Source organism: Rattus rattus, chromosome 10, assembly GCF_011064425.1.
Source record: "Rattus rattus isolate New Zealand chromosome 10, Rrattus_CSIRO_v1, whole genome shotgun sequence".
NCBI classification, from domain to species: domain Eukaryota; kingdom Metazoa; phylum Chordata; class Mammalia; order Rodentia; family Muridae; genus Rattus; species Rattus rattus.
In genome coordinates, this window is record NC_046163.1 from 66857205 (window position 1) to 66883727 (window position 26523).

At 43.3% G+C, this 26523-nt stretch overlaps 1 protein-coding gene and 1 non-coding gene across 2 annotated transcripts in view; both read left to right on the plus strand.

Annotated features, from left to right (window-relative positions):
- Window positions 1–26523, plus strand: part of Ush2a (usherin) — a 670292-nt gene that overhangs the window by 468196 nt on the left and 175573 nt on the right. The window contains exons 45-47 of the mRNA XM_032915475.1: window positions 888–1090; window positions 5608–5720; window positions 25920–26118. Of these exons, the coding sequence (XP_032771366.1) occupies window positions 888–1090; window positions 5608–5720; window positions 25920–26118 (515 nt within the window). The remainder of the gene's footprint in view (window positions 1–887; window positions 1091–5607; window positions 5721–25919; window positions 26119–26523) is intronic.
- LOC116911891 lies at window positions 6376–6479 on the plus strand. Its single transcript, XR_004389401.1, has one exon. It is a non-coding gene; the product is annotated as a U6 spliceosomal RNA (small nuclear RNA).

The following is a 26523-nucleotide window of genomic DNA, read 5'->3' on the forward strand; positions in this document are numbered from 1 at the left end:
GCCAGAGAGTCAACTTGCGAGTCGGAAATGAGTCTGGAATGGTCTTCCTAATCTTTCTGGCTTTATATGGTCTCATTATAAACATTATAATATCGTTACCTCCCAAGCGAGTGTTCCAGGCCATTAGCAGAACTCTTTAAGTGTGGAACCCATTTCCCTTTGTGATGTCAGAGGTCAGCACCTTTTGTTTATAAAATAGGACGGATCACAAGGACGATTTTTCAACTAGTTAAGATGAGTTCTTATGATAAAAATAGGCCTTGGCGTAGTTATTTCTGACATGCCTGAATAATTGTGTAATTTAACGCTAAGCAAGGTTTTTTTCTAATGTTAGATTTCATCATTACCTATGGTAATCAACACTCAAAATCATTTACATAATGACAATATTGCATTATTGCTTCCTATCGCTTGAGTTACAAGCTAGTAACAGCGAACGATTCTTTTTCTTTCTTTCTTTATTTATTTTTTTTTCTTTAACATTCCAGCAGCTTCCATGTACTTAGATTTTATTTTATTTTATTTGGCTTCAGTAGCGAATCCCTCCCCCTCCTCCGAGGAGACATAAATACTAGACAGCCGTTAGAGGTGCGGACGGGTGGGTGATTTATCATTTAGATCTCCCCCCCCCCACACTGGCCGCAGAGCATTGAAGATTAGCACTATGCTGGTGGTACGGAGCGTTTTGCCACCAATTCCTTTTGGTTTCTGACTGAGAGTCTAATAAGCCAATTTGCAGAGGACTTCAGACTGTGATGGCTTCATCACAGGAGAGCGGATAAGAGGGGAGCCCTTCGCTGAGCCCGCGCGCACCAATCCGCATTTAGTCTAACAAGTGCTTTGGTTGAGACAGCTGGAGCTTATTCGGTTCCTTTCTTTAATTCCAGAGCCTCGGGGCATGCGTCCCCCAGAGGTTGTCATCATCAACAGTACAGCTGTACGTGTCATCTGGACATCGCCTTCAAACCCAAATGCCGTCATCACCGAGTCTTCTGTCTATGCAAATAACGAGCTCCACAAGGCTGGAGCGGGCGCGCCGGGGTCGTTCACGCTGGAAGACCTGTCTCCCTTCACTATCTATGACATTCAGGTCAGACCACTGTTTTGTTTCTTTTTGGATGGTTAAGCTCACGGATGCGTTAAATACAACATGCCGAGCGGGGCCTCTGAGTGTGGAGGCCCTTTGTCCTGGCTACAGATTATTGTCTATTCGACGGGAAAGAGGAGAGAAGAGAATGAAATTGACCGGAATGAAAGCGGTTTGCGGTGAGGACTCATAGACTCGAACCCCTAGAGAAGGGCGCCTGGTTAAGATGGAGCCGGTGCTGCTGAGGGAGGCATCATGGAAGCTAACCGCGGCATCGCCAACACTCTTTCTAGGTTTTCTTCTTCCTCTACCTTTCTGTTCATGCCAAAACCAGAATTCACTTGTTGATGTAGAAGTTTTTCTCTCTGTTCTTTTGTTCTGCCACTTACTCAGGGAAGTAGCCTTGCTCAATGGCTTCCTGGCTGTCCCTCCCCCTTCCTAAGGCCCTGGCACCGATGATGTGAAACACTGTTCCCCGCTAGCATTCAGATTTCAAATGCATCAGGAAAACATAAAGAACAGCCAGCAGAAGAAAAAAAAACAAACAAAAAAAACAAAAAAACAAAAAAAAACCCCGAAAAGCTCAAAAACAAAACAAGCAAACTAAAAGCAAAACAAAGGGTTTTCCCTGCAGATGAGGACAGCTGCATTAAAATGGTTTGTCTTTGGGAATCAAGAAGAATCTTCACGTCCAGGCCCCCCTCCCTAGAAGAGTCCTTACAGCACATGGCGAATTCATCACAGAGTTTAGAGAGTACTTTGTCCACCAGAAGCTTAGGGACCCTGTTCAGTGTCTACTGAGTCTAAACCAGGAGAAATACCAGAGCACTAAAGCGTCTGAGATACAGAGTTACCCTGGGGGCACTGGTAATCTTCTGAATGTCAGAGACAGGAGATAACAAGGCCAAGGGAAGAAACCAGTGACGGAAAGATTTCGGGATCTCGGCATTCATAAAGAAGGCTGAAATTTAGTAAATTTTTAAATAATCTATGCAGCTTCTAAAATTCATGAGCAGTTCATGAATAATTTCAAAAAGGCATTAAATGTAGGAATTTTATTTGATCCCAGAAACATTTTGTCAGTAGTACTGTGTCTGCCCATGTCACATGTCAGATTTTTCCATGTCTGAGAGGGAAGCACATCTACAGTATTTTAATTAATTAATTAACTAATTAATTGTTTTTGGGGTATGGGTATGTGCATATGTGTGAGTGTGCATGTGTGTGAGTGTGCATGTGTGTGAGTGTGCATGTGTGTGGGTGTCTGTGCATGTGTGTATGTATGTAGTCCAGAATTAATTAATTAATTAATTAAAATTTGACTACAGTCTCCAGCCATCCCTACCAGGACAACAGGCTTAGCTTCATAAGCAATCAAAAGAAACGATAGACACACACACACACACACACACACACACACACACACAAACCTTCATGAATTGTTTTTTTCTTTGCACTCTGATTCACAACAAGCCATGTGAGTTACATTAGCACCACATTACATTAGCACATGTGGGCTGACTGACATTTGCGGTCACACTCCTTAAAAAGAGTCCACACATATAAGGAGGACCACATATGGGTCAACTCATAAACCCATGAAGCTACATCTTAGTGATCAAGGAGCACGGGACGGTGATGGATGCTGTACCGTGAGGTCTTCATTGGGTCCCTGTTGTAGGACAGGGCTGAGCTCTGAGAAGGAAGTATGGTCAATTCCCTTACATAAGCTGACAGTCTTGAACTGGAAACGTAGCTCCATGGTCAAGAGCTCTTGCTGTGCTGTGGTGAGATCCTAGTACCCACGTAATAATCCATGTGTCTCGAAATATCCTCTAACTCCAGCTCTAAGAGATCTTGATATCCTCTTTTGGCCTACATACAAACACATGAACACACACACACACATACACACACACAATCACACTCATGCACATGTGCACACACACCCCAAAACTAACTAATTAATTAAAATATTTAGATATCAAGCTGAGCAGGCTGAGTTCAGGCTGGTGGTGAGAACATTAGGGCTGTGTGCACATGTCACTCAATATTGGGCTATAGAACAAGGGCTGTCATAGAAAATCACATGCCATGTCCCCTTTAGTAAAATGGAAACTTTACTCACACTGCTGTGTTGGGTTGGTTGTGACCAGAAGAAAGCATATTTTAATCAGACTTGTGTCACTGAAATGGAGACAGAAGGCTAAAGTTGAAGGCAATATATTTGAATGTTTGCCTTAATCTCTGTGTTGTAAGAGTGGTTGTCTTGGGTTACTGTACTTGGCATACATATGCATGGCCGTATAGTTGAATGTTAAACTTTAGTGACTTTTTATGATGTTAAACATCATTTAAATCAGCACCAAACGGTTATGCCCAATATGTAGAATGAAACTTCCCAAGGTTAACCTCTTCTACAAAATAGCGAGTTGTCCTGTTGAATAAATTAATTCATGCCCCCCTTTTGAAAGGGAATCATGACTTCAATTTTAAAACTTGGTTTTTAAAGCCTTTTCAAGTAAACACGGTAACCTCTCATGTCTACATTTCATTCACATGTTATCCAACATAAGGTACTAGAAACAGGCTCAAGGCAGAGCCTGGTAGCATTACATTAGTTAGAAAGAAGACACAGCGTCATTCTTCCCTCAAGTCAAAAGAACATCTTTTGAAGGAACACAAGCAGATACAAGTAGCTCACCGCATAAACATATGTGTGATATGTTAGCGAAGAAAGCGGTAGGGTGTAGTAAATCCCAGAACAAACACCAGGCAACTGACCAGATCTTGGGTTTCCTGATTTCTCTGCCTTCCAGTTGACAGCTGGGGACAGTTCCTGTGCTGTTGATCACAGTGGGGTGCTAATTCCACAGTATCTTACTACATCACCAGCTGGAAGGGAGGACTTGAACTCCAAACATGAAGAAGCAAGGAGACCGCTCCATTTGTTACACGGATTCCTTCACTGCACGTGGTGAACATGTAACATGCAAACACGTGTTGAAATGCATATCTCATCATATAACAATCATTTTATATCAGAAGACATTAAAAAACTACTTGGTCGAGAGCCCGTCACAAATAACGTCATGCATGCCGAAGACAGAATTTCATTGAGTTTCTTGGGTTGATCCCATTGTGTGCCAGAGTCCAATGTCTTCCAGTGAGCACAAAATCGATGCCGCTGTATTTTAAGATAATCTACCTTAAAGGTTGTTCCTTATTTGTATCTTTAATCATAATGTAGGATCTTGAGACTGTTTAAGTCAATGAACTGTTACTACAAAAGGCAATATTGTAGCTGTGTATAACGTGCTGTAGTAAACGCATGCCCAGTTCCGGTTTAGGTACAACACTGTTTGGAACAGAATGATGTCTATTAAATACAGTGTGAATTTCATCCACTAAGTTCTGATGTAAAGAACTGAAGACCGATTGACTTGAAACTATAACACTAGAATTTAAGAACCATCGGTACATAGAATTCTTTTGCCTCTGTGTGTAAGGCCTTGAATGTCAATTAGTACGAGAAAAAGTACAGTTCAGGGCTGGAGAGGTGGCTCCGTGGATAAGAGTACTTGGTGCTCTTGCAGGCCCCAGTTCTACCCAGAACTCCCATGGCTCCCAACCACCCATAACTCAGCCTGCAAGGGATCTGTCACTTGCTTCTGTCCTCTATGAGAATCTGCAAACACATGTTGCACATAACATACACTCGGACATGCACATTTTTAAAAGTAAATGAGTCTTTTTAAAATAGTTGACTTTATCCTTTAATTGAAAATAGAATAATACTGCATTTGGTAGCTGCTCCATCAGCTTTCCCTGGTGTATCCACTCATTCCTCCTCCCAGCTACTGGATATGCTCCTTTTGTGGGTTACTGATATTTGATGGGGCCCATTTCCAATCCTAAATTCTTCCACCCTCTCAGTTTTTGCTCTAACTAGGTGGCAGGATTTAAGGGGTGAGTGATGATTTTCTGCTGTGATTAAGGGGACAATACTATTGCAGCTGGAACAAATGGATATAAAATAGCTCAGCCCATTGGGAGGTTTCCCTGGGCTTCATTTTTCTCCCATTAGATATTAGCATTTAGGCAATTTGTTGTAAGGTGTCAAGGCTTGCAGGAGATATCATCATTACAGCACATGGTTATAGATCTGGAGAGCACTGTGCAGGGATAAGCTATTAGGCTCGGGAATCAGCACCTGAGCATCTCCCGTTCCTTGGCCGTTCAGAATAGATTAATAAGCCTTCCCCTCGTGAGGGGTTAGAAGCAGAGACAGAGCATCGCCATGCTAATCAGTAAATCAATTGTCATGAGCCCAATGCTGTACTCTGTTCTGAGCTCGTGCCACTGGACTCGATTCACACACACAAAAAAATGAATATTTACTAAGCCTCGTGAGGTTGTAGAGAATTTGAAGAGATTCATGGGAGGGGGGTAGATTCGGAGTGTTACTGCTCTGTTTTGAAGATGATTATATTCATTCCTTTCCACACTAATCTTTGCAGGTGGAAGTCTGCACAAAAGACGCCTGTGTGAAAAGCAATGGCACCCAAGTCAGCACAGCGGAAGATACTCCAAGTGGCATTTCAATACCTATAATCCGTGATATTACTTCAAGGTACCTAGCTTTTTATCAGCCAATCTAAACAACTTTGATCATACGAAATGGAAGCACATATCAAAGAAATCAGGTTAGCCGTGAAAAAAAAAAATCTCACTTAAAAGTTGCTGTAGATGTGGACGCCTATCAAATTTCCTATATTTCTCAAGTAATCTATACTGCATATCAGAGCATTGAAAAGCTGTTTTCCTGATCTCGTATCTCTTGCCTGGTCATCTGCTGCTGGATAAATATAAGAGAGCCTCTCTATTTAAATGTGCCCTTTTAATGAATCCTGTTGTAGAGCAAAATATAATTTTAATTAGAATTATAACACTTTATGACTGAGTCTCTTAGAAAATATTTGATTTGTGTATTTCAGATTATGCCAGAACTAAAAAATATATCTCACATAAGTAGATCAAATAGTGTTTGCATAGCTGTTAACAATTTTACTGGATTCTTGGTAGAATCTCTTTTTTTTAGTCTTTCCTTGCTAAGAAATTACAAGAGATTAGAAGGGAAGTCTTTTAATAACTCAAGAGTTGGGACTGGAGATATAGGTCTACAAGTTTGACTCCAGCCTGGTCTACAAGTTCCAGGTGAGCCAGGGCTATGCAGTAAGACCTCGTCTCAACAAACAAACTAAAGAATAGTAGTAATTGCTTATTTTGGATTTTGGCAACACGTACATTAAAATCACAATAATACAGAGACTATTAGCATGGCCCCTTCCCAAGGATGACACTCCATCATCATCACCATCATCACCATCATCACCATCATCATTATCACCATCGTCATCATTGTCATCCACTGTTAGCAGTAAGATTTAATGCTCTTTCCAAGTATAGAAATGAGGCTATTATTGCCGACCTCCCCCCCCCCGTACTCTGTGTGACTGAAGAAGGAAATGTGTGTGGTCCCTTGTCCTGCTTTGACCCTAATGAGACGAATCACCATCATTCACCTAAATACACGTAGACCGACTCTGTCTACCACTGTGTTTCGAATATGATAGGTTCAGCTGGAATATAGGTATGTCTCTAGTTTTTTTGTTTTGTATTTTGTATTTTTTTATTTTTCCCACCAGTATGGAAAGAGGTATATTGAATTAAAGCAAAGCATAATTATGACAATTAGCAAACACAGGTAGCTAGACATTCGATATTCATGTTAAAAATGTTCCTTGTCTTCTTAAGTGTGTTTTCAAAGAAAAGACCCATACACTCCCATCTAATTCGGATGTTCTAATTAGCATTACCCTTCCCATCCATTTTTGCCATGTGCACCAGGACTAGATGCTTGCTGTGTCAAGGAAAGGTGGACAAGTTAATTGGCCACTAGAGACGTCTATTTATTGTTTACTCAAACATATTTGTTTGAAGCAAAAACAATTCTAAAGGAAAAATACAATTTTAAATTTGCAAAGTTCTATCCTGTAGTGGGGGTGGGAAACTAAATAGATATTTGCAAAGTATGTGAAAATACTGTCAAGTCTGACAATGTGCGAGAGATCCATAAAGCAGAAAGCCCCATGCTCTGGTGAGGATTATACGGCATAGAAGGAATCTTGGATAGGACACTGAGTCCACTGTTAAAGTCTGACAATAAGTACCATTCGGGAGATGGGTATTATGCTGTTCCTGTCCCCCAGCATCTTTATAAATCACACACTCCGCATAGCAAAGAACCGTGCCTCGGGCTATCTATTTATATCCATCAAAATATTGTCTCTAAGCTTTATGACAAACTGAAGGAATGTGTCTGGGGCAACATGATTATATCTGTTCTGTCCTTTATGGGGATCACTGTGGATGATAACAGAGGGACGAGAGCTGGACTGCATCTTCCCAATGTAAGAAGTTGATGGAAGGCCATCAAATGAACATGACCCCACAAGAATGGCGAAAGTGGGTGAGGAGGCACCGGCACAAGCCAGCTCTGAACACAGTTTTGGAAGTAGAACTTACATAGAAGAAGCAACTTGTCTATAATGGTTATTCAAGTTGCATCACACTGGAGACAGAAAGAATGATATGAAACAGCTTATTGTCTGAAGAAAATCTGGGAGTATAGAAACAGGAGACACTGTGGAGGGGTGGGTGGGTGCAGTAAAGGTCAAAGACGAACCTAGCTGAAGATCTTCGAAGTGACCGGTACCCAAGGTCCTTCCCCCTGCAGACCTATCCAAGTGTCGCTCTCCCATCATCTGGTCCAGTCCACCTACCAAGAGATTAGTTAGTTATCCACCAGGGAAACTCGGTGATGTATATTAAGAATTGGGGGCACCAGGCACAGAGTGGCAGAGGCGATGCAGAGGGGTAAAATCAGAGATTGAGACTACAGTGGGAACACAGAATTTGGCTACCTTTTCTAGCTCCGTTCTCTATGTCAAGTCGCCAGTCAGAAATGCCTTCTTATAAGAAACTGCTAATTTTTACCTGGAAAACAATGAATCATGTAATATAAAATACTCCCGTATAACAGATTAAGGGACCTTCCAGAAGATATAGCTTCATATGGGGTGGGCTGGTGCATCACTCTTCAAGTTGGACAAAAGGACCAAGATAAACACAAAAAATTACTTGAGAAACACAAACAGTATATGTGCAGAAAATACACAATCTAGAAAGAAGAGGAAAGCCTCTGTCAAGGAGACAAAAACCAGGATACCAGAAAATTAGGAGTCATTGACCTCTCGGAGAAGAAAGAAGGGACACTGTGGGTGTTGGAAGTGTGAGCGCTGGGGTGAAACTTCGGGAGAAACTCTGAGATGATGTTTCCGAAAGTGCAGTAAGAAAGAAGAAAAAAGGGAAGGCTGAGAAGGTTCGCATGCGCGAGATACACAGCTGCGAATAGCCAGCACTTCATTAAAGAGGAGAAAAAGCAACCAAAGAAAGATGTTGAGAAAAGATTTTTGAACCACAGGCTACTGAGTTAAGGGCTGCCGAGTCACGTGGCTGCCGAGTCGCCTGGCTGCCGAGTCACCTGGCTGCCGAGTCACGTGGCTGCCGAGTCACGTGGCTGCCGAGTCGCCTGGCTGCCGAGTCACGTGGCTGCCGAGTCACGTGGCTGCCGAGTCGCCTGGCTGCCGAGTCACGTGGCCTAGCAAACGCATTCATAAAGCATCCTCTCATTTTCTACTCCTGACCAATATGTGTGTGGGGAGGGAAGGTTCGGGGGGAGGTCTCATGTTTTTAATAGAAATTATTGGTATGTAGGTTCCTTCTCTCCTCACAGCTACCTTAATAGGTATGCAGTGCTATGTCACTACAATTCTAATTTGCATTTCCCCTAATGTTTGATGAGACCAGTTATCTTTTCTTATGTTATTCGTCAATTACCTAGTTGAGGGAAACCCTTGCAAATCTATTGCTAGTTTAATTGGATTCATTATTTTCTTGTCTGATTTGTTATTTTCGTATAGTTATATGCATATATACTTGGAAATTATTCCTGTCTAATATCTTGCAGTAAATGTTTTCTCCAGTCTATGGTTTGTCTTATGGTTTGGGGAAAAACGGGGGGGTAAGGAAGTTGGGGGTTGGGTGGCTTTGATCTGTTCTGAGACCAAGGTCTCATGTAGTCTTATAGTCCTAACTGGCATCGAACTTGCTGTGTGTAGCAGTGTTTTGTCAGTGTCCTATGGCTGTGAAGAGACATCATGGCCTTAGCAATTCTTAGAAAGGAAAGCATTTAATTGGGGCTGGCTTAGAGTTTCAGAGGGTTGGTCTATTATTGTCATTAGCATGACAGCAGACAGACAGACAGACGTGGCGCTGGGGAGATAGCTGTGATTTCACATCCTGGCAGCAAGGACAAAGAGAGAGCCCCTGACCTGGCTTGGGCATTTGAAGGCCCAAAGCTCACCTCCAGTGACAGACACACTTCCTCCATGTCTCCTAATCCCTGTCAAGTGCGCCACTCCCTAATGATCAAACATTCAAATATATGAGCCCATAGGAACCATGTCTGTTCAAGCCACCACACCTAGGGAGACCTTGAGCTTCTCAGCCTCCTGTCTCAGGCTCCCAAATGCTGGGATTACAGGTGTGGGCCACCATGCCAGGCCAAGGTTGAATTTCCTTGTCTCTTAATAGTAGTCTTTACAAAACACAAGACTTAAGTGTCAGGGGCATTGCGTTTGCCTTTTCTCCTTGTCTGGCTTCTACACCTGGCTTTAACACAAGAACTCTGCCGTATTTGAGCTTGGGAGTTTCTCTACTAGAGGTTCAAGTTCAAAACCATCTTGGGCTGTCTGAGATCCTGGGTCAAAGGAAAAACCAAAACTCCAAGAATATAAACTGTATTCCCACTACCTTTCTTCTCCTAGAACAGCTGTCTGTTTATATTTTGAATTTATATCTGTAATTAAAATGCTGTGTGAGAGAAGGTTAGTGTTATTTTTATTTTCTGTTGGTTTTTTACAGTAAATACAATTTACTTCAGTGAGTATTTTCTCTGCTGAATATTCTGGGATGCTGTGAGACGTGAACATGAGCACATTCTGTAGGGCACTTCTGAATCTTCTATTCAGTTTATTAATATGTTAATCAGATCACCGGCATCATGCTTCTATATGCTGACTGTTAGATTCACATGACCTATGAAAACACACAATCTGACTCATCTGTTTTATCTTCTTAAAGCTCGTTTTAGCTTTTTCTTTCAATTCTGTTTTTTTTTTACAAAAGGATTTTGGAAACAGTTCCTCATATCTACAAAAATCTCTGTGGTTTAAATTAGGAGCACATTAAACCTGTGAATCAATAGGGAGAAAATTTGTATCTCAATACTATCCAATCTTTCAGGTGTTAGGCACATAAATTGCTTATGTATTCGATACATCCATCCCATGAATGTTTGGTAGAGCTCAGTACACAGTAGTGAACGTGTTCCATTAGAATTGTGCCTAATTGTTTCCTTTTAGGGGTGCCATTTATTAATGTTCCTTTAAGCAAATTAAAATTTAATTGTTTGTTATTGGCATGTAGAAACACCATTGATTTTGATATAATAAAACTGTGTACAGCAACCTTACTACATTCATTATGAGCCTCCTTGGGCCTGCGATCATAGATTCCTAATCTCTACATGGAACTGCAAAGCGAAGCTTTCAGCCCTTTTCCCATTAAGGATGTTGTTTGTCGCCTATGAAATTTAGAGAGAAACCTTTCATCAGGTGGAGGAATTATCTTTTGGAACTCACTCTCTGAGCATTGTTTATTGTTATAGATATGTATAAAATCGTGTCACATATTTTCCCACATTTTATATCTTTGGACGATTAATTATGTGCTAACTTTAAAGACGTCAAGCAGTCAGCTTTCTCTGGCTAAGCCCCGTGTGGCTGTGATGTGAGCTTCACTTTTTCCGTGCTGCTGGGAGCCGCTTGCTTTAGGCTGCAGGTGTTTCCGCCTTCCGTGTGCCTTGTCCTCTGGCAGTGCATATACCTTGTTTGTCCTGCTGATTCTGTCCCTATAGAATGGGTTGAAGGCTACTCCTTTATTTTGTAGAGAAATCCCCCAAGACGTTATCATATACTTCTTGAATGTTGGTGGAATTCACAGATGAAACCCACTTTTGTCTCGAGTTTTCCTTGGAGGAAAACCACTAACTTGGAATGCGGTTTTCTTAATTATTTGTAATTTTCCTAGCTGTTTCTTTTCAACTGAGCCTTTTCTTTTAACTTGGTTGTGCAAAGAGTTGGTCAATTTCAGATAATTTGTCAGCTATAAGAGTAGAAGTCTGTTTACAGTGTATGCGTTGACTTATTTCCTTCTATGGTAGTCGTCTTAGAGGCTGTTTTAGGGTTTTACTGCTGTGAACAGACACCATGACCAAGGCAGCTCTTATAAGGACAGCATTTAATTGGGGCTGGCTTACAGGTTCAGAAGTTCAGTCCATTATCATGAAGGCAGGAACATGGCAGCATCCAGGCAGGCATGGTGCAGGAGGAGCTGAGAGTTCTACATCTTCATCTGAAGGCTGCTAACAGAATACTGGCTTCCAGGGCAGCTAGGGTGAGGGTCTTAAAGCCCACACCCACAGTGACACACCCACTCCAACAAGGCCACACCTCCTAATAGGGCCACTCCCTGAGCCACGCATATACAAACCATAATAGAGGCTTTTAATTTAGATATTCTCTAAAAACCTCTTGGCTTTATTGGTATTTTCTGGTTTTGTTTTTATTAGTTCTTTGATAATTTTATACAATGTAATATATGAAACTCCCCAAACTCTTCCCAGATTTCCCTACTTCACCACCCCAAGCTCTACTGTGACAATGTATTCAATAGTGTGGCTCTCCACTAGAACATGGTTAACCTACTCGAGGCTATACCCTTTAAGAAAACTACCCCGGGGGTGGGCGTGGGGTGGGGGAGCACCCTTATAGAAGAAGGGAGAGGAGGGGATGGGGGCTTCTGGACAGGAAACTGGGAAGGGGAATAACATTTGAAATGTAAATAAAGAAATATCCAATAAAAAGGAAGGCAGGAAGGAAGAGAGGAGGAGGAGAGGAGGGAGGAGGGGAGGGGAGGAGGAGAGGAAAGGAGACAAGGAAAGGAAAGGAGGAAAGGAAAGGAGAGGAAAGGAGAAAAGGAAAAGAAGGAAAGGAGAAAAGGAAAGGAGAAAAGAAAGGAAAGAAAGAAAGAAAACTTCTACCTGCTCCCCTCTCCTCGAAGCTATCTTTTGCCGATTGTTCCTCAGATAAAGGTGGTTCTTCAAGCTTCCTTCTTCATACTGGGAATTTATCCAACTTGAGCTTCCACAGGTTTTATGTAGGCTGCACAACCACCGCGAGATTTTATGTTAACCACCCTGCTGTGTCTGGAAAACACTGTTTTCTTTTAGTCATCCACCGCCCCTGACACTTAAGATCTTTCCAGTCTCTCTTCCACAGTGGTCCCTGAGGCTTGAGAAAGGGGTGCAAGGATACAGATGTCCCATTTAGAACTTAGTACTCCGTGATCTCTTTTCTGCAGCTTGACAAATTGTGGTCACTATGCTGACCACAGTCTCCTGCTACACTAGTGGTGTCTTTATAGCGTTCCTACTGGAAGCAGTCTTACTGATTCAACATCATTCCTGTCAAAATTCCAACACAATTCTGTGCAGAATTTGAAAGGATGGTCTTAAATTTCTTTTTTAGAAAAATCAAAAACAAGGACAGCCCAAACAGTTCTGAAGAGTCAGAAAAAAGTCGCCTGCTGGAGCTATTCACACCCCAGATTTCTAGTTATACTGCAAAGCCACCACAACGAAAAGACAAGAGGCATGGTGTTTGGTTTAAACACAGACACGTGTGTCAAAGAAATAGAATTGAGGAAACCACATAGAAGGACAGAAACTCATTGCCAACTGACTTTTTGACAAAGAGGCCAAAAAGTCATACTGGAGAAAAGATGAGATCGCCAACAAATGGTGCTATTCAAACTGGAGGTAACTACATGTAGTGTTGTAAGACCCCATAGTGGCCTTACCTCAAGAGCACCACCCACAGAGCACAGATTGACAAAGTGACCGCTGCAATAGCAAGAGGGTATAAGGTTTTTAATCCACATATGTGGGTTTGCTCATCCACTCAGGGAGAGGCAACCCTGAACCCAAAAAGCACACAACTTTTATTCATTACAGAGGGCAGACTTCAGCACCAGAATTAGCTGGCCCATTCTCATTGGTGTACACAGGACAAAGGATCTGGTCAGGTATTGGCTGGCCTGCTCAAGGGGCTGCTCTTGGTTCAATTAGTCACTTTCCTCATCCAGCCCTACACTTGGCCTTGGCGAATCACTGGGAAAGGGCTAAGTTGGCACATCCTTTAGAGGGGGAGTTGAACTGGGTGGTCGGGCAGGGTCAGGATGACATCTTGCCGTTGTTCTCAGAATTTACCACAGGGTGGGGTAGGGGGTCTTTCTGAGAACAGCTGTTTTTCTTTTTTGTTTTAATTAGCTTAGTCAGAATCTTGATCACCAAAACTTTAACACTGGACAGCATGATGTCAAATGTATCTCTCAGAAAGGTCACAAGTTTGTCATAGGCATCCTGACCACCAGATGTATTTCTCAAAACCTTGTTTTTATAACTTTGTTTCTCATATCTAGGAAACTATGAAACTCTATTTCTTCAGTAGAAGGAAGATAGATCTGTAGCTCTCACCCTGTACAAAACTTCAACTCTCGAAAGCTACTCATCCCCACCTAGGATTTCACTATAGATCTGTGACCAGATACATAGAAGACACCATGGGGGAGAAAGTGGGGATGCACTTAAATTCACTGGCAGGCAAGGACTTTCTGAACAGGGGCCCTGTAGCTAAGGCATTTAGACCAACACCTAATAGACAGGATCTCTTGAAGCTACAGCACATCTGTTTTACAAAGGGCACCATCAGCCAAGCACCAAGGTGGCCTACAGAGGGAGGAAGAATCTTTATTGGTTTTCTTTGAAATATTATTTTCAGTTTGCTACTCCAGATAATTCTGCTCTTGACTGTTTCTCTCTTCTTTCTTTCTTTTCTATCCGTTTCCTCAGAGAGCAGCTTACTTCGTTGGTAAGAGAGGAAGTGAAAAGCCTAGTGCTTTGAGGTGTCTTCTAATCTCTGACTTACGCAGAGCACACCGTAAGATGTGACACTCTCATTTGTTCAAACTATTTTTACTTACATTGGACCTTATTGCCCTGTAGATGGTTCACAAGGAGATAAGTTAATTCACAATTAACTTTATACAGATTTTTAGTTTAATTCTCATGTGTTCTGTGGACACTGGTTTGAGATTTCTCAGTTCTCTCACACCAGTTAAGGTTTGTTTCAGGGCAAAGATACAACTATGTTAGTTATTAAGTGCACACCAGTTGCACTTGGAGAGAGTGAAGGTGCCTCTTTGATGGGTGTGTTTTATAAACGCTGGGAAGAGGATGCTGAGTCATGGTGACTTCGGATTATCTATAAACTTCACTGACCTGCTGTTTTGCTCTGTCAATTATTGTCAGAGGCATTTTGATGTCTCTACATATAATTGTGCATTTTCTTTGGTGTGTGAAGAAAAATTCTGGAAAGAAGTCATACCTTACAGTGACCTTTCTGCAAGGCTACTGATTAGAACTTCAATGACCCACTGCCACATTGGAATGGGGAATTCAGGGTAACCTGTGTGTTAATATTATTTAGAATGATGGGATCCTTTCCTGAAATCATCTTTAAGCATTAGGCTGTGGCACAATAGCTTTATTCACAGCCTCTAAGGACGGATCCATTTTCTTTTACCTATGGTTAACAATTGGTTAAGTTTAGGCTAAAATTCTCTGTCAGTAATGGAGCACCCAGCTCCTTTTCCTGCAGGCTTGCGGTACCTCCTGCCTGTGAACACCTTTCCCCATGGCTCACTCAGGACTTGGCTGGGCCACTGTAGAAAGGTTCAGGTGCTGGAGCTTGTCCCTCAGATGTGACACAATCAGGAACATGCCACTCGGAGTTGACTCTGAGTGTACATTACTTTGTTTCTGAATCTTCTATGGCTTCCCAACCCTTTCTTGCACTTCCTTTCCTGGACCTTTGGCAGAAATGTTATTTTCTCTGGGAGTTCTGCCTTCCGGTGACCATGCAGTTTGCACAACTGATGTTACTTTGGAGGGAATGAGGAGAAAGCAAACAGAAAACGGTAATGATCCCCCTTCCTCCCTGAATTTATTCTCTGGGCCACAGGGGTCCTTTTTCTGGTTCCTCTGAATAGAAAAGGGATCTGTCCATGGTCTTTCTGATTCCTCTTAGGCCACAGCAGCCATGGTGCTTCCCCCTGACAAGATCCACCTTTCTGGCAGGGCCATGAAGAAAAACAAAGGAACCAAACAGAATGAGAATTTGCCCCACACTTTGTCTGGCACAGATCTTTCCCTCTTCAGTCTTCGGCCACAAAGGTTGACATAGCTTGCCAGTCTGAGGCTTCATGTACATGGCTCTCTGTCTCACACTGGGGCTGCCCGTGGGTCACATGTGGAGGTTAAGGTAAAACAGGGAGTACCTTCTCTGACACGCACTCTGCATGACTTGATGCCTTTCCTGATGTCACTGCCATGGTTATGTTCCAGAGTCCTCAGATAGCAATGCGTGCGGACTTTCCCACTACGATATGTGGAGAGAGAGAGGGGCAATAGCAGCTTTACAGCACGTGGAGAGATGGGTAATAGCAGCTTTACGGCATGCTCGCCTGTACCAGATACCTCTCTCTGCTGTAGTTTTCTTTAGGGCAGTGCCTTAGCTGATTTGTGGATGTTTTCTATTTTCCTTCCTTCAACCAGAGATCTAACAAAAAAAACCCGAAAGACACCATTCACAACCAAATGTTGGCCCGTAAAATGTTTTCTTTCTTAAAATGAACCATTGTGGCAGAGTACCAGTTCCCAAAGGCAAGGCTGCAAAGGAGCGGGAACAGGGCTGCCAAGACGTCAATCAGAGCACACCAGCACCAAAGCAGTTAGCCCCGTGTGAGCATAACGTTGTCTGTGTAATTTTGTTATACTCACTGGCATCCAATACTTGTTAATTATGTTTCTGGGTTGGTTTTTTTTTTTTTTCCGGAGCTGAGAACTGAACCCAGGACCTTGTGCTTGCTAGGCAAGCACTCTACCACTAAGCTAAATCCCCAACCCCTTGTTTCTGGCTTTCTTTTTTTTTTAATCTCCTTTATGTTAGCAATATGTAAAAATCAAATGTGAAATCCACTCAGGAAAAAAAAGTCAGTAGACTGACTTTACTTCTAGAACACGGCAAATAACTTGGCTGTTTATAAAGCAATACATTCTCCGTGTCCCCTCCCCTTTGATAAAATGCAATGTCAGCAAAACTTAACTGACACACTCTACTAGCACGTGACTGTCACATGAGCCTGTTTGATTGGCTGCCTGGAGTGCTTCCGCTCATCCTTGTCTTTGACCTCGACTTACTCCGAAGTTTTGACCTCATCATCTGCAGTACGGGCTCTTGCCCTGTCCCCTACATTCTGTGTAACCCAGAGGCACACATGCATGCGGAAAGATCCTACAGACCATGGTAGCTTCCAGATCTGCCCCTTTAGAAACGAGCTCTTCTCCAATCCTGCACCTTCCCTTCCTGTCATCTTATCATCGGCTGCTTCCGTGTCCCCAGAGAATACTAACTACTGATCGATACCCCAGACATGTCTGGCCACGGCCTACACGTGCCCTGGGTAGTTCATTTATTTGCCTTGGTGGATTTGCTAGAGTGGAATTTAATCAATAGCTAATTCATTAATTCTGGTCCTTGAGACGTTAGAGAGAGTGCTAGGTGGGGAGAATGGGCCAGCTCCTACTTTGATTGAAATATGACAAGCACTCCAGCCAACAGCTTCCCTGGGTACACGGCTGCCTGGGAAGTTTGCTTACACTGTCTCCATAGAAGGAAAAGCTGAGAACAAAAACAAAAGTTTTCCTGTCCCTGCCAGTCTCCCGAAGCTCATGGTTTCCAGGCATTGGAGCTCCAGGGACAGGCGAGAGGGAGCCCAGGCCTCATCTTTTATTGCCTTTAATTGAGTCCACACTGGTTTGAGGCTGAATCGCTGGTGCTGTGTCTGAGGTATAACGTCCTTGGAACGGTAACAAAATAATTGTTTTCAGTTTTGCCTGGAGATACTGAGTGGAGCCCATAATATTTTTATAATGCAACATTTCGGTCATCGTTATGACAGAGGCAATGATAGGCTGCGTTCTTCCAAAGGAGTTAAACCATGAGCACCATACATAAACCCTGGGGTATTTTCAAATTACCTCAGAGCTGAGTCCAGTGGGAGAGGTCGGAGCTTACAGAGTTTTCTTCACCTCTTGTTTGAGGTGAAACTGAGGCTTCTAGGCTTTAAGACTGCACTTGAGGTGTAAGGCATTTTCTCCGATCCTTTTCAGTGACTCAGAGCTTGAACTGGGGGTGGTAACTTACAATTTCATAAATGTACATGTGCTGTGTATTAAACTCATTTCAATAGGGAAGATAAAAGGCGCAACCTATTAAATTGTATTTCCATCACATGCCTTCTAAACCAGTGGTTCTCAGCCTTCCTAGTGTTGCCAGCCTTTAATACAGTTCCTCATGTTGCTACTTCATAACTGGAAGTTTGCTACTGTTACTCATGGTAACTAATTTTTGGAGATGGAGGTTTGCCAAAGAGGTCGTGACCCACAGACTGAGAAACGCTGCTCTGAACTCCCTAACTTTTTAATATGGACAGTTGGAAGTTAATTTCAATTCAGAATTTCTGTTTGAATCTTTAGAAGGTACGGGCGAGGGTCTTCAGACAGAGGATCTGGTGTAGGCTCCATACTGTGGGACAAAACGCAGTGTCTTGTGACCACAGTGGCTTTCAGAATGTACTCCTGAAGCTCGGCACCTGCACACGACGTGTGTGCAGCCCAGTCACCAAGGCAGCCTTTGTATAGCCACCCCTTCCTCCTCCCTCACCCGTAGATTCACCCATTCTGAGCTCTCAGAAACCCACTTCTGGGCTCGTTTACAAGCACACTCATTAATTCCGGGCGCAGTTAACAGGAAGATGCACTCCTTATTCAGAGAGTAAACACTCAGCATCTCGTGAAGGCCCCTGACCCTGCTGTGTCCCTGAACCATGCTCTCACATCCAAACTGTCTATTGATTTTCTTGTGTGATGTCTCTTGTCACATATGTTACCTGGAAACAAAAGTTAATTCTTACCGTTCTGGTCATCTTTCCTGCAAATACAACCCCTCCCCACCTTTCCCACATCTAAAAAGTTCATGTACTTGACAGTTTTCATCTTTTTGATTTTTTTATTGAGTTTCATGCGTGTACATAAGGGTTTTGGATCCACCCCCACGCCCATTCCCTCTCCTCCAGTTGCCCCACTAACCTCTCCATCACTTTTCCCCAAACTTCACAACCTTTCTTTTTTTTAAAACTCACAGAATCACAGTGTTTCCTGTATGTGCCATGGGCATCTACTGGAGCATTAGTGGCCTTTCAGGGGCTGCATCTCTGAAGAAATATTCCTTTACCTCCCCCGGCACCTGACAACTGTCCACAGCTTCTCAGTTAGGACTAGGACTTCATGAGTAACTCCCTTGTCTTTGCTTGACTTTCGGGGAGGATCCATCCTATACACACGTCTTGTGTATACAGTCACAGCCACTATGAGTTAACGTGGGCGTGGCTTTGTCATGTCCAACAAATAATTCACCACAGACATCCGTTTACTGCTTCTGGATCCTACAGTCTTCCTACCTCCTCTTCTGCTCTGGTCTCTGAGCCCTGGGGAAAGGAGGATATGATTAGACAGATGTCTCACTTAGAGTGACGTATACCACCGTCTCCTCACCCACTTTATGCTGCCCACACGTGGATCTCTGTATTAATCACTGTCTCCTGCAAAAGCAGCTTCTCTCACGAGGGTTGAGAGAAACACTGACCTATGGATGTGAACATAAGGACTTAGGGGTCAGTTATTACTGAGTCCATTAACCAGAGTGATAGTATTAGGCTCCTCCCAGATCCGCTGACATAGCCAGTTACCAGTCTGGGCACAATTAACAGTTCATTCTTGTGACAGGGCCTTTAAATCCACTCAGAAAGCAATTGATTGGTTACTCCCTTAACATTGGTGCCGTAATTGCACCAGTGGGTACATCTCGTCAGGATAATCGTTACTGGAACTTGCAGAGTTAACCACTGGGCCAGATAGTTGATGACTTTTCTCCATGGTAACATTCATAGAGCCTTCAAGCGGGATGGAAGCTTCCAGGTTGGCGCTAGGCTGACGTCTCCATCTCTATGATTCAAGTATGTGGGGCGTTTGGCGTAAGTTCTTATTGAGGGTAACCAGGGCAATGACAATGCCCCATAGTTGCAGAAGGGCCTAAGAGATCTCAGGGACCAATGACTTGGAAACAGCTAACGTGTATTTAGCACTGGGCTTTTGTTAGCCCATGTGTCCAGAAGAAGTATTGGTCCCCATTGTAGGTTAACTCCACTTACACTCCTATTTAAATTATGATAATTTTGGGGTTTTGTGAATATATATATACACACATATATATACGTATATGTATATATATACACATATACGTATATGTGTGGATATATATATATATATATATATATATATATCTGAGTCCACACTTGCCACTGCACACATGAAGTGCCCAAAACACAACTTATCAGCATCAGTTCTCTCCTCTAGCATGTGAGTTCCAGAGATCGAATCCAGCCCAGGTTGATGGTAAGAGCCTGCATCTGCCTTAGCTGCATTACTGTAAAACTCTGAAGGCCAAGTTTGCTAAGCATCGATTTCATTTGCCTTGCAGCCACGCCAGTTTCCCATGCGTGGCTCTTCTCTCTGTTCGCTGACATCATCCTTCCCAGCCTTTGCCCTTTCAGTTTGTAGAACCCTCGTGAAAGCCAACCAAATTCACTTAGATTTTGAGAGAAGAGACTTGCTATCTACCCCCTGGTAGCCTCAGATATTCCCATCTTATGGCTTTCAAATTATTCTTAGCTATGAGTCTCATTTTGGTAATTAATATTGATGATAAACCATTACATGTTTCTTTCCATAGCTAGCAAAAATAATGAGCATGTGCGCCCCTCAAAGCTTCTGTTTCATAGGCTCAGCCCTGATTGCCTGATCTGGCTTGCATTTCTCTGCTCCTTGCTCTGGCTTAGTCCTTACTCTTTATCCAACATGTTTCCTCCCCGTGTCGCTCATTGGCTACTGTCACTGTCCATCATCGACCCCTGGCTATCAAATGAAGCTCTTTTAGACAGTATATGTTTTTCTTATAAAGACCCCAAGAAGATCGTCACATAGCCAGATCTCCTGGTATGTGTAATGATCGCTATTGTTGATGGCTGTGGTGCCAAAGGGCAAAACACCCAAGAGACACATACATATACACGCACATACATACATACATATGTACATACGTATATACATACATACATGCACACACAGACATACACACACAGACACACACATACATACATATATACATGCACACATACACACATACACATACTCAGACATACACAGACACACACACAGAGACACACACATATACAGACATACACACAGACACACATACATACATACATATATACATGTACACATACACAAATACACATACTTAGACACACAGACACACATAGACACACATGTACATACATACATATATACATGTATACATACATACACATACTCAGACACACACAGACATATACACAGACACACATGTACATACATACATTCATACATACACATACATACACACGTACATACATATATACATACATACATAGATACACACACACACACACACACTCAGTGGGGCAGGGGAAGAACTCACTCATTCCCACAAGGCTGCCCTCCTGGGTGAAGTCCTTCAAGGTATCCTAGCCTTGTGTCTTGCCAGTCAACCACTCAGCTAATGGAATTTGCTCAGCTCTACCATGCTAAGCTTGACTTTGTGTTGTCTGTACATAGTCATCAGCGGGCAAAGCCACTGTGCCCTGCCTCTGGCCAGCAGCATGCACCAAAAGAGAGGCAAGAGAGGCAGGCACCATCTTCTATGATCAGTTGCCGAACCAGACTCTGCTGTCAGACCGTCACCTAGCCACCTCCAAGCCACACTCCACTCCAGCCATAAAAGAGCAGTCCTAGTTACTTCCATGCTCCAAACACAAACCTCGAGAAGCAAGGACTGCCAATTTCTCTGCTTTCACTGTCTCTGCATGATGTACTTGGAGCCTGTTTCCAGAACCTAGGAAATGTCGGGAGTGTGGTGCGTAAGGAATGGGAACATTAGGTAAATAACTCCCTTTTCCTATCTTGGCTCAGAAATTTCCAGTGGTTTTCCAACACACTCAGAAACAAATCCAAATTTATTTTCTTAGCCTATAAAACCCCACACAGTTGGCAAGCTCCATCCCAGCCTCCCAGCAGACACTCTGCCTTGTTTCCTAACGTTCCGTCTCTTGCTCAGTATTCTCCAGTACTGGATTCTTCCACCTTTTCCACACAAGTCCTGCACATGGATTGAGTAGCTGGGAGCAGGCAGTAACCCCGTTACTTTGTTTCAACTTTCCTTTGTGTTTCTGCACAGAAGACCCAGACCACCGCAGACCATAACTTGAGGCATTATTCTCATGTTGTTAAGTGCTCACCTCCCTCCAGCAAAATGTAACTTTAATGATCGAAGGGACATCATCCGTCTCTTTCAATTGTAAAGACAGAATGATACCTGGTTAGCGTTGGGTTGTTTTTTTTTTTGTTTTGTTTTGTTTTGTTTTGTTTTGTTTTGTTTTGTTTTTCTAAGTTTAAACTTTGGAAAACTCCCCAGATTCTGTTTAGTTGGATTGGTTAGGAGGATGGACTGCTGGTGTCACCAGAACCTTGATGTTGTTGAAGGAACTCTCAAACTGATAAACTCATCCCCTGGCAGTCCCCTCTGGAGCACTACTTGAAATTCCTGAAGGGAGAAGTGTGAGTGTCCGCTCCTGTCAGAGCACCGGGGCTCATTCTCGCTCCTTGCCGTTCCTGGTTTTACCCACTCTATTCAGCCAGGTTATCAGCTCTGAAGGGGGCTACTTGTTTTTAGAAGGAATAGCACTGGACAGTCACCCTGCTTCACTCTCAGACCGCCCATTGGGCGTTTGATGGCTTCTGTAATTCTCTTCTTTCATTATAATATGTGTGGTGGTTGAGACGTGATCTCAAGCAGCAGAGCGGCCACATTGCTGGCTGCCTGTCTACATGTTGAGTGGATTCTACTGTGGCCTTATTTCTCCTGTCCTGGTCCTTCCCAGAATCCCCTCTCTCTTCTTAAACACATATTCATATTTCATCCACACCTCCCACGATACCTTCTTGAATAACAGAACACCTTCTAGAATGTGATAGCCTTGGTTTATGTGATTTTTAAGGATGAAAGTATTTGACTTTATTATTTCGCAGTTCACATGCTGCATGTACATTTTACCTGCTTTTTCCTTTCTCCCCTGGTGTAGTTCTTAGTAAATGAACCCACAGAGCAGTTAAATGCTCAGTGACTTGACTCAAAACCAAAAGTTAACATTTTGTCAAAATGCAAATTTGGTTTTATATCTAAAGTATTCTCACCATTTCTGAAAACACGGTGTAGACCGCTGTTGAGGAGAGTGTACGCTACGTGAAAGTGTGGCCAAAATGTCCATGTTTAGTTAAGGCCTGTCTCGGTGGATTAGAAATCCAAAGACCCTAAGAGTTTAGTCTGAGGTCTTGAAACATACGAGATTTTTCCCCTTGTGGATCCCACATGCTATTTGGACAAATGGTGATCAGATAATTAGGATGCAGTAGTAAAGTGTCACTGTGAAGCCGAAGTCTTCATGCAGCGTCCTGGCTTATGTTTCAGCATTCTGTATAAAGGTAGCTGAGAAGAATTTATATTCTCGATGCTTTCTAACTCTCAAGCTTATCAGAAGTGACAGCTTTTGACAGGGGAAGCCATGTTATTATGCAGTATAGCCAACATAGAACAATAACTTTAGTATCACATGACAGAATTAAAATGCCCAGTTGGAATGTTTGACCCCCGTTTTCTATAGTGTGTGTACCCATTGTGGCTTATTATCAGAGAATATTAAAGATAGTGTGACTCTCGTGCCCTGCCCTCTCAGACCTCGTCACTTCTTTGGCTAGGAGATACCTCAGCTGGTTAAGTACATATGGTTAAGTAATGTTGGGGATATGAGTTGGATTCCCAGCACTCTATAAAGAGCCACTCATGGTGGCCACGGGGCTTACTGGCCAGCCAGCCTAGCCTACTCAGTGAACCTCAGGTCTGGTGACATACCATGTCTTGAATTGACAGTGAGAAGCCCCTGAGGAATGGCACCTGAGGTTGGACTCTGTCCTCTACACACACATGTGCCCATGTACACGTGCTCCTGACTCCCAGCCACTCTCACAGAAGAGCATGGTCGCTGCTGTAATTCACCGATGCAATGAGTGTAGCTGTGGGGTCTTCACAGCGTAGAGCTGACTTGAAAGTCAGATCTCTGGGAAAACAGCAGTGGTCGTATTGGCCTTTGAAACCCGCATAGCGACACAGTTTGCTCTCTGCAGCGTCATGGCAAGGTGTGCTGTACGTGCACTCTCTGGAGAATGGAAAAAATAACTTAAAATGTCAAGGTTTCTCTTGACTGCTACCTTTTCAGAAATGTTTTTGCTTAACTGAGTTTCTTCGCTGAGGGTGCTGATCAGACCCTAAACCAATGGCTTTAAAACTTAGTCTGCACGGTGGCTGAGAATTAATGCTCAGTGTGAGTTACTGGGAACCCTTTATGGCTAAGACTTGGCTGGGCCAGTGGAGTGGCTCAGTGGGTAAGGTATTCTTGCCAAGCCTGATGACCTAAGTTTGATGCCAGTGACCCCCCAGATAACAGATGGAGGGAAGTGGTCCTCTGACATCCACGGGTACACTATGATGTGCATACCACATACACAAACAATCAAGTCAAAAACGATGCCTTGATGCATAGCCCAGGCCCATGTGTGCTCGCCTTGCTTTGACACATGTGCTACAAGAACGTCCTCTGTGTGGAAAGCACACTACACCCGTGTGACTGGTTACATGTCCAGCCAGAGACTCTAGAATAGCACGATAGGAATTGCCATCCATGTCAGAATTCCATCCAGTTTTCAAAAACGATAATGACAAAGATCATTTTACGGTTCATAGAGAAGGCGTTCCTAGAAGGCCGTGCTGTGTCTCAGAAATACGTGAACTCTCTGGAGCATGGTCTCAAGCTTTAAACCAGTCTCTGCTGACAGAAAACACTGCGTGGAAATCACATGCATGGAACTGAGGCAGATTCCTTATGAATCTAGACATCAGTCTTTTTCTGTTTTGTGCTTTGAGAGAACCCAGACTGACCTGAACTGATGGTTATCCCCCTGCCTCAGCTTCCTGAGTGCTGAAATGACAGATGTGAGTCACCAGGGCACACAGATTTACTTTTCTGATCTCACTCACCACAGCAAATGGAGTAGTAACATGCCGAGAAGGGAGGAAGTTGTTCCTCGTTCACTGCACACCAGCCCCACAAAGTATGCAGGTGTCTGAAATGAAATGGCCAGTCAATCTTTAAAAAAAAAAAAATCAAATATTCTTTCTAAGGGCATTTGTTATGGGAACTCCAGTTCCTAGACTCCTGACCACAAACCACATACGAGGTAGAGTTACTGAAGAAACAAATCTATCTAGCAGCGATTCAAATGCAAAGAAATGCCAGCGACCGTTTGGAGGAGGTCAGTGCTATTGGGGACTTTCTCAATTTGGGAATTGACCATGGCAGACAGTGTGAGAGCCAACCATAGAGATTTGCCCTGCAAGATCCAGACAGAGAGAGAGAATGACACTGTCTTAGAGAGCCTAGATTCTGCATGGACCTTCATGATTCTCAAGGGCTTTCTTTGACCAGCACAGTCAACAGCACTGAAGACTACAGAGAAAAACGTAGAGGTGCCAGTCATGGCCAGAATGCTGACATTGCATGTTGCCTTCACGGCTGTGTGCAGGTGCACCTTTGGCCAGCGCATGCCACGTCATCTGTCTTAGGTTTTGGAAAGGAGAGGGCCTAGAGAGAAGAACTTACATCTGTCATAGTTCAGCTTTTGCTGTGCATACCAAGGCTTCTCTCCCTTGTGCTTTCTTTCAACAAACCTGACGTGCCATGGGTTTGCCTGATTCCTCACGGGGACGTTCTCTGCTTGCCTCTGACACTTCAGGTGAGAGACCACTGGACCCTGCCGTGTAGTGTTCTCCCCAATCTGAAACAGTGTGGGTTCAGCCTTAAAACATGCTCAGTGGCGGTCATGTATATAAGTGTGTGTGTGTATGTGTGTGTGTGTGTGTGTGTGTGTGTGTGGTCACGTTAGCATAGTATTGTGTCTAACCCATTCCTCCATGCTTCAGTCAGAGAACTGCTTATGAAATAAGAGCCTTTGACCAGTCCGGAGGACTGCATAAATAAGCTTGATAACAGTTAAATGTTATCTTTTTTATAGCATTGAATCTAGCCTGGAGTGGTATTTCACATGTGTAATTATGAAGCAGATCTCACACACACACACACACACACACACACACAAATATGCATTCATGTGTATATGTATATTTTTAATCTGTTGCAGATCCCTCCAAATAGATTGGACAGCACCAGGAAATCCAAATGGTATCATTCTTGGGTATGACGTTTTACGGAAAACATGGCGCCCGTGCTCTGAAACCCAGAAGTTAACAGACAAACCCAGGGATGAGCTTTGCAAAGCAGTCAAGTGCCAATACCCTGGAAATGTCTGTGGACGCACTTGCTACTCTCCAGGAACTAAGGTAGATCTCTACACACACACACACACACACACACACACACGGACAGCCAAGCTCCCTACTCCATCGTCCTCTATGAGGATAGATGCTTCTCATGCTAGCACTGTGAAGACCCCGTAGAGACGGAAGTGCTCCCACCAGAACCCTACTGGCCTCATGAGCACTCAGCCTTCCCATTCTTTATCATGCTTTCAGGAAACGTGGGTTTGTTAGGATGATAAGGGCTCTGAATTTTATCGGCCTGAGGGACTTGAAATTTCCACTACTGCAAGTCCATTCCACTCCAAATGTCTGTCTGTTCGCACAGCTCTGATGAGTTGCCATGAACCAGACTGTTCCTGGTTTGTCAGAAATATTTTAGAATTATGGTCATTTATAGATTAATGTTCATATTAGTTGCTGTTTAGG